The sequence below is a fragment of the Hippocampus guttulatus genome, chromosome 1 (assembly GCF_054856545.1).
Source record: "Hippocampus guttulatus isolate MCC_2025c chromosome 1, RoL_Hgut_1.0, whole genome shotgun sequence".
Taxonomy (NCBI): domain Eukaryota; kingdom Metazoa; phylum Chordata; class Actinopteri; order Syngnathiformes; family Syngnathidae; genus Hippocampus; species Hippocampus guttulatus.
The window spans coordinates 6,777,524-6,789,805 of NC_141261.1; the positions used below are offsets into that span (position 1 = coordinate 6,777,524).

General features: G+C 43.4%; 1 protein-coding gene across 2 annotated transcripts in view; it reads left to right on the top strand.

Annotated features, from left to right (window-relative positions):
• The first annotated feature begins 410 nt into the window (after positions 1-410).
• The window catches only part of prex1 (phosphatidylinositol-3,4,5-trisphosphate-dependent Rac exchange factor 1), an 83,128-nt gene continuing 71,256 nt past the window's right edge, over positions 411-12,282 (top strand). The window contains exon 1 of one of the 2 annotated variants that reach the window (XM_086106731.1): positions 411-784. In XM_086106731.1, the coding sequence (XP_085962857.1) occupies positions 650-784 (135 nt within the window). In that variant the 5' untranslated portion in view covers positions 411-649. The remainder of the gene's footprint in view (positions 785-12,282) is intronic. The other variant, XM_086106740.1, reaches the window with a different exon arrangement.

Below are 12,282 nucleotides of genomic sequence, written 5' to 3' on the forward strand. Positions count from 1 at the left end.
TTTAATGTAAAGCATGAACTATTGAGCTAAAATGTAACAATTTGATGAGATGATAAATTATTCCTTCTTTTGTTTTAACTCTTCACCAACAGAGTGGACAGCAGGTAGGGCACTGCCTCACTTGCCTACCCTGACTCGTGTTTGGTATCACAAGTACCTTCCAGGGTATGTGTCGCCGACAATTAAATTGATTTGATTTTTATCGTGTGTATGATTGCATTTCAATTGCGTTTGAAATGCCTTCACACGCGCGCCCTCAGCCTCAATTATATTCCCGACAGACCATTCATTGCTGCGACCCCCGCGTCCGACCGAAGGTGTCAACAGTAGACTCGCCACTAGAGGAGAGTTGAGGCACCCCAAGAGTGAAGCGGCCCCTCCTCCTCGTCATCCTCCGGCGTCCGCTGCTCGGCTCTCAGCTGCTCGTTGCTCATACAAGCGGACTTCTCCTCTCTTGCTGGTCGAGCTTCACGCGTGGTGCGCGGTGCTGCGAGCATCTCCCGCCCGGGGACCTTGTTGCTTGGATGCTTCGAAATGGACTGAAGGGTCGCTGGCAAGCCAATTGCGGATACTCGACGTAAGAAGACTACTTTTTCTACCCTCCAACCTCTTGTTGCGAGGCACCTTTTTGAGGGGTCCACTCGCCACCATGGACGAGGAAGACGGGCATCAGGTCCACGCCGTCAAGGAGTCGGACCGACAGCAACGACTCAGGTTGTGCGTTCTCAACGAAACGTTGAACACAGAGCGGGATTATGTGCGGACTTTGCTCTTCCTCCAGTCGGTAAGTTTGACTTCACCTCTCACCCCTTTTTGTGGTCCCATTTTTTTTTTACCCTTCACACGTTTCACTCGACCACCACGCCAAACTCCGAGCACAAATACCTCCATTTGGACGCGACCTCAGCAGTTTAAAACGGTCAAGACGAGCGTCGTGCACATGGCTGTCCGTAAAGAGTAAATTAACTTTATTAATTCGGCGCTACAGACAAAACCATTTAATGATGGATTCTCTGTTTAGCTTTGCTTGTTTTGTGTTGCAGTAAAGCGGGGGTCTTCTCTCGTAAAATCTTAGGAATCTCAACGAGGTTTGGCGTGGACATCAACGACGGCAGTTTCTACTACTCGAGCAACTTTTCTGCATAACCTTTACAGCACTTTGCTGTGCATTTGTGCACCACTCGGTCTTTACATAGACGCATTTGACAGCTATTTGTGTTGTTTGCTGTGACTGTGAAGTCAGACAGACATGCTGCGATTTTATCTCACAGGCGTCATTCGCACCTCTCCATTGTGTTTGATTACCCAGGTTCAAAATAAATCAGCAGTGTGCACGTAAATTGTTATTCATGAGCAATCAGCACCAAGACCCCCACCCCCACCCCTTCCAGACCAATTTAAGGGAACATCACACTAGCACTTTTTCTATCATTGTTTTTCATATAAACATGAATATGCACGTAGTCTTGCAAATTTCTCCTCACAGAAGTCAGGTGTTGTAGCTGTCGCGTCCCAACTGAACGTGAATAGTGGGCTAACTGTTGAATTATCCGCATTTAATGTGCCAAATAGAGTGCAGCTTTTTTTGCTTTATTGCTTTTTTTTTTGTCACCACATGGTCAAAAGCCAGCCCTCGGCTTCATGTGGCTTCCCTCTGTTTTGAATGCCGCTGTCAGCAAACACGCTATTGTTTTATCCACATGCCGGTGGTTGTTGAACATTGGCAAGTGTTTGTCATGCAGTTTCCTCTTTCTCATCATTTCTGTCACATGTTTGTGTGCACTTCCCCACTTTGAAACAGGTCTTTTCATTCAACCTTCATGCCATTATGATGTGGTAGTGTGCTATATTGTTCAGCCATTATGGAACGCCAGTCGAACAATGCACCAGTGTGATGCATGGATCCCAATTATACGATCAGAGTTTAAAAAAAAGAAGCTCCTGTCTACGTTGCCGCCACGTAACAGGCGCTCGGTGCTTATCTTGTGTTGCAAGACGGTTTAGGCAGCAGCAGAGGGACGTGCTCTGTCGCCCTCCCCTTTACCGACCCCCCCTTCCGGGAGCAGTGATAATGGCGCAGCCTCCAAGATTTATCAGAGATGTCAGTGGACATGTGAAAGCTGGCATCTCCCCGTCTAAGTGGACCGAAGTCAATTCAGGCAGATTGTGTACATCTGCCTGCCCCTTAGTTTTTGATGCATCAATCTGGATTCTTTCTCGGATGTTCCTATTCCATTTTCATCGCTTTGATTGTCTTCTGTGTCAAAGCAAAATGCTTGTACAGGGCCAGAATATCTTGTTTCAAAAACAAATGTGACAACCTTGTTGGAGGTCTGCACTTTAAAGGGGCAATGTGTAAAAATGGTTGCTTTTTCAATGTTCTATATTTTGAAAATGCACTATTAATTTCTATAATATGCGAATAGATATATGTTCTATAACATCAACAGAATATTTTTTTAACTGACTCATAGTTGAACTAATCTCAAATTCTATATGATAGGGCATGCCTTCCTTACAGGAGGCTGGCGTGTTTCACCGCCATCTTTCTGCTATGGATAAACGAAGGAGACCAATTTAGCGAACTTAGTTCCTCAACATCATGATTACAGCCAATATAACAGATGCCATGCAATTACTTCATCACTGGAGGGAATAATAAAAGTCGTTTGTGATGACGTTTTGCTTGTACCTCGGCTGAAGAAATTGGTGTTAAGCTTTCGAAGTGTGGTCTGTCTGAGGCAACATAGAGCGTGTGCTTTGATCTTAGGTAGTTGCATTCTATTAGTTCACCGTTAGATGAACTAGAGACGTCTGGGACGCTTCACAACCATGACAAAAGTCTGGCATGTCAGAATGTTTGTTCGTCTTGTCACACAATCACAATGTGGTGTCGAGTATTTAAAAAGTGACTTGAACAAATTGGGAAATATTGGAAAGTATACGTAGCATTTCAACTCATGCTATGTTTGCTAACTGCAAGTTAGCTAGAAGCTGGTTAGCAAATGTGGAGACATTAAACAAATTTGTTACCTCGTGTTCTTTTTAGAGAAGAGACAGTACATACCGCCTTCTCCCCCCCAACCACACAGGAACGGCTTCATACTCTCTTTTTTTTTTGGTCCATTTCTGAACATAGAAACAGCACACACGCACATTTTGCCCTCGTCAATATGACTATGGAAAATTGCGCCGCTTGCCCAACAGACCTGCGCCGATGGACGGAATCTTGATGAAAGCACGTGACAACTGGGCAGAGTCTTGTTGGTGATGGATTTGTAGTGTGACCCGGTCCAAGACACGGAACGCTGTGTAATCTGGTCGTCTTAACGGCGCGACCGTCGTCAACGACAAAAATTCGTGTCGTTTTAGAAGCCCATTACTGTGTCCCACAAACACATGCTGATAACTAAACCTTGTTTTCATGCGTCGTCGTAATAGCCTCTTGTTCCAACTGATTCTGTCCATCTGGTGTGATTTTCTCAGTTTTTTATGGAGACATTTTTTGAAACGAAAAACTGACCCGCTCAGGCAGAACCATTGCAGTGGAAATTACGATCTTTGTAAACCAGTCAGCAAACTTTAGTGTCTCTTGCTCAACCCTTGAAGAACTAACCAACGTCAGAGTGCCAAAATGTGGTATAGATGATGTTGGCGCCCTTCACACATTTTAATATGAAACATATTCACGTGGGATTCAGTTCTCTGTACGTTGTGCTGTTGGAGCCCTGCCGATTGGGTAAGACAAGGAGAAAATGTACTACTTTAAAAAAAAAAAAGTGTTCTGCCAAGAGCCCTCCTTTGCTGCTAATCCTTCACTTGCTCTCCATCCAGACTCCAGCTGAGCTTGCCCTCTTACCTCAGCGGGAGCCGAGTCTTTGTTACCACTTAGCTCACAGGGGCGTTGATAAGGGGGTCCCGCCTGTGGGAGCTCAGGACACATGGTTTCCGTAAAGATAGAGAATAATTGAAGGTTCTCCATTTTCTCATTGTCTGCTCTCTCTCTCTCAAACCTCGTTCTGTCCAATACATATCTGTTAAATTACAAGTCACCACAGAGTGAGCCCATCACACTGTTACAGAGCAAAACTGTTCTGGCATAACAAAGCATTCATTTCCACCATACTGCGTGACCATTAACAGGACAGGTTTGAGAAAAAAAAAAGATAATTTGGTTTTTGTGTTGGTGTCCCTGACAGTCAGGAGCCCGAATAAATGATTGGAAATGAAGAGGGTCCTTTTGTTTAATGGGATGGGAAGGGATATATAGTGATCTTTGACTTAATTTTGACACAACTGCACTGAGAACTTGTGAGATGTTTGTGTTTAAGGGGAGGCTGGGATCTCAGTTGGGATCCAAACCTAGAAGAGAACCAACTGAATGGCACTGTCTTGTCTGCAAACGATTGACAAAGTGGCATGTTATCAGAAAACTCCGGGAAGCATTATTCTGATCAATAGCATCAAGACAAGAGTTCAGAGCAGGAAATGCATTTAATAAAAATAAAAAAAGTGCATTTAATCCTCCCATGTTCAGTCAAGGAAATTTAGTTGAATGTACGTTCCTAAAGCCTTGGCGCTAATTTGAGCTCCACTCAGTGCCATCGCTGAGAGACCTGGTGGAGATTTCTGCTTTCCCACAGTCTCATTGGAACTTTTCATCTCCGGCAGATATCGAACATCACCTCTTGCACTAATTAACACTGATTTATTTTTAACCTCCCTTTTCCACCCTTTGCTGAACCCTCCCCAGATCTATAGCTGCACAAAACAAGCCTCCCAGCTACAGTAACACAAAAAAACATGAGTAGGTGGCGCTAAGGAGCCCATTCTGGGAGCTGAATGCAACCACGTAGGGAATGGTGGGATGGAAGAGGTGGTTGGGAGTTTCAAAAGAGGGATTACAGGGTTGGTTTTGTGTTTCTTTTTTGAGGTGTTATCATTGCATATCTCAATTTTCTGCTGGAGTGAAAAGCTGGTTTATAATTACAAGCCAGAGTCAATTGCCATAGCAGGTTTTTTTTTCCCCCAGCCACAAATTCCCTTGTTAGCATCTGATCACTGCTTAGTGCCTTAGATTAGCGGGGATCTATTATGGATCAGCTTTGTGTTGAATCTCGCCATGTACAGTACCAAAATGTAGGCCATCTATCTTCTCTTCCTTTATTTACTTACTTTGTGCGGGGATTTCCCTATTGAAGCATAACAATGGAGTTTGCCGCCATAAAAGCTGCAGGGTCTTTTTTTGGACATCCGCCCTCCTTTGTGACTCGTTTCCACCGAAGATCAGTAGAATATAGTCGCGCTAAAACCGACTCCCTTATGGTCATGATTCACTATTTGACATCCATTCCACATAATTTGCTTCCAGCAAATAACTCCATAGTTAGCAAAAGTTTGGTGCCTTGCTCATAGGTTACTGAGCTGTGCATGCAGCTCTCACTGTGGTATTTGGGAGACTCTGGTGCAGCCCCCCCCCCCCCCCCCCCTCATGCAAATGATGAAAACTGTCCGTTGTAAAAACAGAAGACATCTTTAAATGTTTAGTCTTGGCATGTGCCAGTACAGCTGAGCCAAAATGGTGGAACACGATGGTGTTGTCGCGATTTGCCAGTTACTGGCCTGGCACGCACATTAGAGTGTTTTGTTTCTATTATTGTTGCTCAAACTGCCTCAAGTGGGCCTTCTTGACTTACACTAAAACCCCAATCAGCCCCCCCCCCCCACCCTTGGGTTGACGGAGCTTCTCACCTTATCTCTAACGCCTGTTCACGATAGACAACAGTTGTGGCACCCCTTTCTTGACCCTGTGAACAGTAAATGCAGATTGAGGCGGGGCGGGGGTTTGCATCATCATACTGTGGGATAATAGGAAGGATCTGGAAATCCTGTCCTTCCTTTGGGCCACACACATGCGAGATTATCAAAAGCTCAGATGCTGTGTGTTGTTCTGCCTTGTGCGCTTGTTTCTCTGCAGCGTGTTGTAATTGCAAGCAAACAGGATGACACACACGCGTGCTTACACATAACACCGCGGGTGCAGCGAGGCCGTCATGCAGCAAGTCGTCTCGACTTCCGTTCCAATCTTTAGCGTGTGTCAACTTCCTTTTGTGTTCTGTTTCCTCCGCTCCTTCGTCTCAGCCCTGCCCTGTCGGTGGCACACACAAGCGTCAAGTTTCCCTGGACTTTCTCTAAGGAGGGGTGGTATAAATAGCGTAACTCTCTGTTTGGCCTCCAACGCTGGTGGTTACAGTCCATTGCAACCTCACCCGAGCTGAAGTCATAGCAGGGTACGCTATTTTTTTTTTCTTTTAAACAGCAGGTAGGACAGTTACGATGGAGGCCTGCTGAGGTTTTACGAGGGTTTGGGGCTTTAAACAAGCCATTTATTCTCCACGGGCAATGCGTCACACGCATTTTAATCTCGCCTTCCAATGTTGCCTGTTGCTGATATTCTAGTGCTTTGATAAAGCGGAGGGGAGAGAATTAAACAATTCAGTTTGATTGTTTTCAGCTACGGTTAAGCGGCAACAACCTCATAAAAGCGAGAATGTGCTTCTTAGAGTTGTTGAATACTTCCATGAAGACAACAGTGTTGTCTAAACATTCCCTGTGTGCATGGACTTTTAGAAATGACTGAAAACACTGGTGTTATTTATTAGGATTAGATGAAGACAGCACTGAGCTCCAACATTTTGTTGTTGTTTTGGTTGCAAAGTACATCATCTTGAGCAACCCGTAGCAATGTTATTCTTCCATCTGCTAAAAAAAAAAAAAGATCTGTGAAAATGGACGCCAGACAATGATCCGTTGTTGGGTAAGTGATGTGAATGTTATCTTGCATCCCGGCCAGACGTGGAGTAACTGTGAAAGGCTCCCGCTGTATGTCATTCTATTAGGTCCGCAGCATACCGAGCAATACATCTGAACGTGATTGAAGTGGACAATTGTGAATAAATTACAGTCGGAGACTCGCGTCCGCACACCTGGAGAGTGTGCCTGGCCGATTTGAAAAAACAAACAAACAAAAAAACAAAACTGACCACTGGTGTTCTTATATTGTCGCGGCTAGATTGATTTTCCAAGTGGTACAGCATGATTGATTGATTGGTGGTTAGATCTGCGATATTGCAACCGCTGTTCACCCGTGATCAAAATTTCAAATCGTAGCATGTTCGGCCATTCATAAAATCTCATTGCGGGATCCCGCATCCTGCGAGACGGTTCAAGTCGCGTTGTCCCTTGGTATGTGGCGGATCTCATAGCACTTGAAGACTGGCACGTTGCTTCGTGACACATGCACCATCATGGAAAACGAAGGTGAATGGCAGTTGACATTTCTCTTTTTTTTTTGGTCACGTGCGAAAATGTGTGTTACTAAGCCATGTTTTTCCAAGCACAAGACTGCGGCAGGAATTTAAGGAATTAAAAGTTAACAAGTCTAAACCACTGTAATACCCAGAGGCATGAGTCAAAAGCCCCACCCTGATCTCACCTCACCTCCTGCCATCAAAAGTTGCTGCTACTGTGTATAAATATTGGGGGGGGGGGGGCAATCACATGGTATCATAGAAAATAGGTTTTATGCGTATTAAAAGGTCAGCTAGGGCTCCTTCAACCGAATTGTAAACAGAACCTGTTATATCTTAGAACATGTGTCAAATGTATCTGTTTAAGTGCAGTGTACAGTACATTTATTCATGCTGGATAATGTCAGCACTGAGGCTTGCAGGGGCTTCACCAACTGAGGTAGCAGCCTTGACATGTTTGTTGGCTTCCTCAAGTACAACCAGATGTGTGCCTTCTCCTTCAGGTCAAAAGGTCATTTGCCCATTGGAAAAAAAAACGGCAAGCAGATTTCTAGAACTTTCAAAACCTGTCTAAGATTACCGAATGGTTGAATTCTTTGTCTAATCAGGAAAGGTCAGACTGGAAGTCCCAGCCTGCTTGTGATCTGTGCCAGCAAGCAAATCACATGACATGCTTAAGATGAAAATATTATATGTATTACACATAACCCTTTCCAATTGGAAAGCGCCATGCCAGTCTGTTACTGTATTGCATTTTGATTTTAATTATTTAAGCCCTGATCATTTTAATTGAAAATTGATGACAACTGTTGGGAAGGAATGCTAAAGGTCACAGGTGTCAAACTCAAGGCCCAGGGATAAGATCTTGCCCCCCACATCATTTTATGTGGCCCGCGAAAGCAAATCAAACATGTCACCTTCCATGATGCTTGCTAAAATCTCGACCAAAATTTGCAATTCTCAGACGTAATAAATAAGAGACAAATCGTAAGCATTTTCTTGTAACCAAACTCCTCGTTACAGAAACCTTAAACAATAATTGAATAAACCGTAACTATTGACTTTTTTTATTTGGTGTCAGTCATAACGGTCTTCCAATGAGAAATGGTAACTCATATGTGTCCCACGACAAAAATGAGTTTGACACACCTCTGCATAGGCGTTGCAGTCGAGAGAGCGTAACTCACACTACGAGCGGGTTACAATTAAAGACTGACGTGCTGTTAAGGGATTTACCGTCTGTCAAAGGTGTTGGTGTTTGAAGAGAGGTTTTTTCTGTGTGCCTTTTCCAGTGTGCGGCCATGCGAGGTGGGTGGGGGTTGCCATTTAATGTGTGACGTTCTGCTGCTACCGTGCGATGTACGCTAACGTTAGCATTCGCTGGCGCTAAATTGACCAAACGTTTGTTTTGATCAATCACGGCAATGGATGAAGATGTCACTGGCATGTTTCGAATCAGCAGATTTCCGTTATCTCAATGATTGGCACGGATGGCATCATGACGTGGAGTGACAGAAATGTAATACGTGGACAGATGACGGACTCGATTACCTCATGAACATTATCTCGATGAGCAGCCAACAGCTAGCTCGCGAGCTAACAGACTTGGGACTAGTCATAATAACTAGGTCACTCGAAGTTCTTACATAGATGCTGAAGTGCCTCACCGGACGCTGATGAAGCCACGGCCCAAAAGTTAGGAAAACTGAAATGGTGATGAACACTTTAATGCTTTACAAGTATTGCCGCAATTGAGTACTACCTGTAGTAGTTGTTCTCACTTCAATGTCTTTTCAAGTTTTCAGCAGTTATCTTCAACACGTACTGTATAATGTCAGGAAAGCTTTGGTCCATTGATGTTTTATCCCCCCGTGAGCTACTGAAAGAAACCTGAATTTTTAAAGTTCTTCAAAGTGGAAGTGAGTTGGAGGGTGCGGGGGGGGGGGGGGGTAGTAACTGGACAACATTCAAAGAAGACTTTGTTTTTTCGTGATTGCTTGTGCCAAAATAGCTTTCTTTTGGAAGACAGGGAGGGATTGGTTGGAGCGTTGTGGGAGTTTTGAGGGTGCCTGAGAGTAGAGTTTGTGAATTTGGGCCTCAGGGAGAAAGAAGTCTACTGAAGGTTTGCTAGAATCCTTCATTGTGGCAGCAACACGGAACATTCTCAGGCTCTGTTGCACTTTGCCCTCTGAAGAGGGAATTTCGACATTTATTTATTCAATTTCATGCTACGTTGACCCCAAAATAGCCCCAAGACCTCTCCAAAACTGCCCTGTGGCCCTCCCCTTTGTGTCTGGCTCACCTAAAAGAGACCATTCATGGACGCATTCATTATTTTACAGCTTGTTGTTTTCTTGTGGACGGGAAGGGGTGGAGTGTTTGCTGGTGACCAGAGAACATGGACACAACAATCTCAATATATGGTTGGCTTGCACCCTTCTCTCCGGAAGCAAAGTGCTAAGCCTCTAAATTCATTCAAGTAAATTGAAAATGACAAGTTTTAGCAAAGCCCTTCTTGGTTGATTGTCAAGAGGCATGTAACTCTCTCCATTCTTTTGACGAAGAACCTGTTTTTCCTCCCAACTGACAAAGTTGGACACATTTCCTTTTCATTGCCCCGAAACATGTTTTTGGCATTGCTTTGTTCAGTTTATGTACACATTCAACCATTTGCGCTCACATTCACACTAAGGGACAATTTAGTGTGTTCCCTTAACCTGCCGCACATGTTTTTGGAATGTGGGAGGAAACCGGAGTACCCGGAGAAAATCCAAACAGGCACGGGGAGAACATGCAAACTCCACACAGGAAGGCCGAAGTCGGAATCGAACCCTGCACCTTTGCACTGTCAGGCCGACCCGCTGGCTAACCAGTTGAGCACGGTGCCGCCGCCCTCTCGATCTCAATCTTTGCACTCACTTAAAAAAACCCCAAAAAACAAAAACCAATGAGCTTGTTGAAACATTCAAGTCAAGTCAAGTCAACAGTATTTATAGAGCACTTTCAAACAGCCATCGCTGCATACAAAGTGCTGTACATGGAGCAATTTAACATGCACAATAAACAGTAAGACAAATCGGTAATAAAGGCGGTAGAAAGCACCAAACAGTAAAACCAAGAACAAATCTAAGTCATGCTGAGTCGAATGCCAAATTCCCCTGTGTGACGTAGTGCATTTCTACACTGCAATAACAAAGCATTTAATGTCACACAAATTATGAGTATTATTATCATTCTAAAGGCAGATTAAAAAAAAAATACCAATCATTCACTGTCCAAGCTCCATTTACCCACTTAAAAAGCCAAACACAATCCATTCAACTTTTGATTGGTTAACATTTGTAATTTGTTTCCCCCAAAAGAAATTACTGAAATAGAATGAATCCATTCAGTGGGTCTCCACATTTCATCATTATACACACAATTGAGCAATCCGGTATTTTAGCATTGAAGCCGTACAGGTAAGTTGTTTATCGTAAAACTTGAAAAGCAATGCCGCACACTCATCTCACCCCGTTTACTTTTGTGCTCAATATTCCCTGTTAAACCCTTTAGTTCATTTTGGTGATACTTTGAGGGTCAACTCAATATCCTTTTGATTAACTTGAGTTGCTTTTTCTTGAATAGCGCCATTGAATCCAAATCTTCCAAAACAGAAGTTACTGTCAATAAAGATATTGTGTGGACTGGCTCGATGATGGAGGTCAAAAAGGGTTCCGAGACTGACACGGCAGACGTGAGGGCAGCAGGCTTCTTTACTCATCGCCCATTGGAGCGAACACAAGGCCACACCAGCATATGGTCCATCTGGCTGTTCACACCTTACTGTCTGGCTCTTTGTTGCTGCCCATTAACTGCAGCAGTTAGCAGACCCTCCGACACGTATCTGACCCTTTGACTGAAGGTCATACAGTCACGCCGGATGGATAGTACATGACACTGAGCACAGTTGGCTGTGATAAAGAGTGTTTGCAATGTGTCAGGTGGCAATGATGATGGATGCGCTCTTAAATGTAAAGGTCAGGTTAAATGAGTGACCTCTGAGGTGGAATGCAATCAGTTCCAGGATGAGGGGGTCGACCTCAATTTGTTTTCATTGCAAAACAATTTTTGCCCATATGATGGATGAGGAAGGTGTAACATGGTTCACACAAGTGATTTTTCAACATTCTAAATTGTCAACAAGTATCAAGAGAGCCTAACGCCCCCGCCCCCCAAAAACCTGACATCAATAAAACAGGCAACATTTGATAACAAGTGATAATGATTCTTCAAAATTGTATACATTACAGCGTAGCTGTTTGGTTACAGGTTGGTTTATGATCCTGATCATTTGAAATTCAATCATTTTCATTTTTTTATTCACTTGCTGAAATGATTGTTTTCTTTAATATTTTCAAATCTAATGCTATTAGTGACAAATTGGTCAGTTTTTTTTTGTCACTGGTTGAAAACACAAACCTGGAGGTGTCAAAATGAATCAATTATCCAATTAATCAACAATTTCCATAATCAAAACATTGCTTAGTGCCATTGTTAAACTCAAAATTGTCCAAACTCTCTAAAAATGAAAACATTTGCAAACATCTGCTCTCACTTTTGAAAACAGACCACATCAGTAAATTGAATCAGTTTCAACGGCTTGGCGAGTACATCAGTCCCTCTCATGTGATGTGGCTTAATTGTTCTTTAGTTATTGTTGTAATCACTAAACAATACCAACTAAACAATAATTGGTTCATAAACAGGAATCGGAAAAAAAACATTTTCGTAATACTTTGTATTCTTGGATGGAAAAAAAAATTGATGGCGGCCTCCCTGTGTGGAATTTGCATGTTCTCAAGCACTTATTTGGCAAAGGATTTTAGAATCCTGTCTAGTGTGTAATGTAGTATTTGTGTATGTCCTTGTACATCGATATTGTTCTACGTTGAAGTCTCGGAGCGGAACCCAGGTTCTTGTTTTTTGTCTT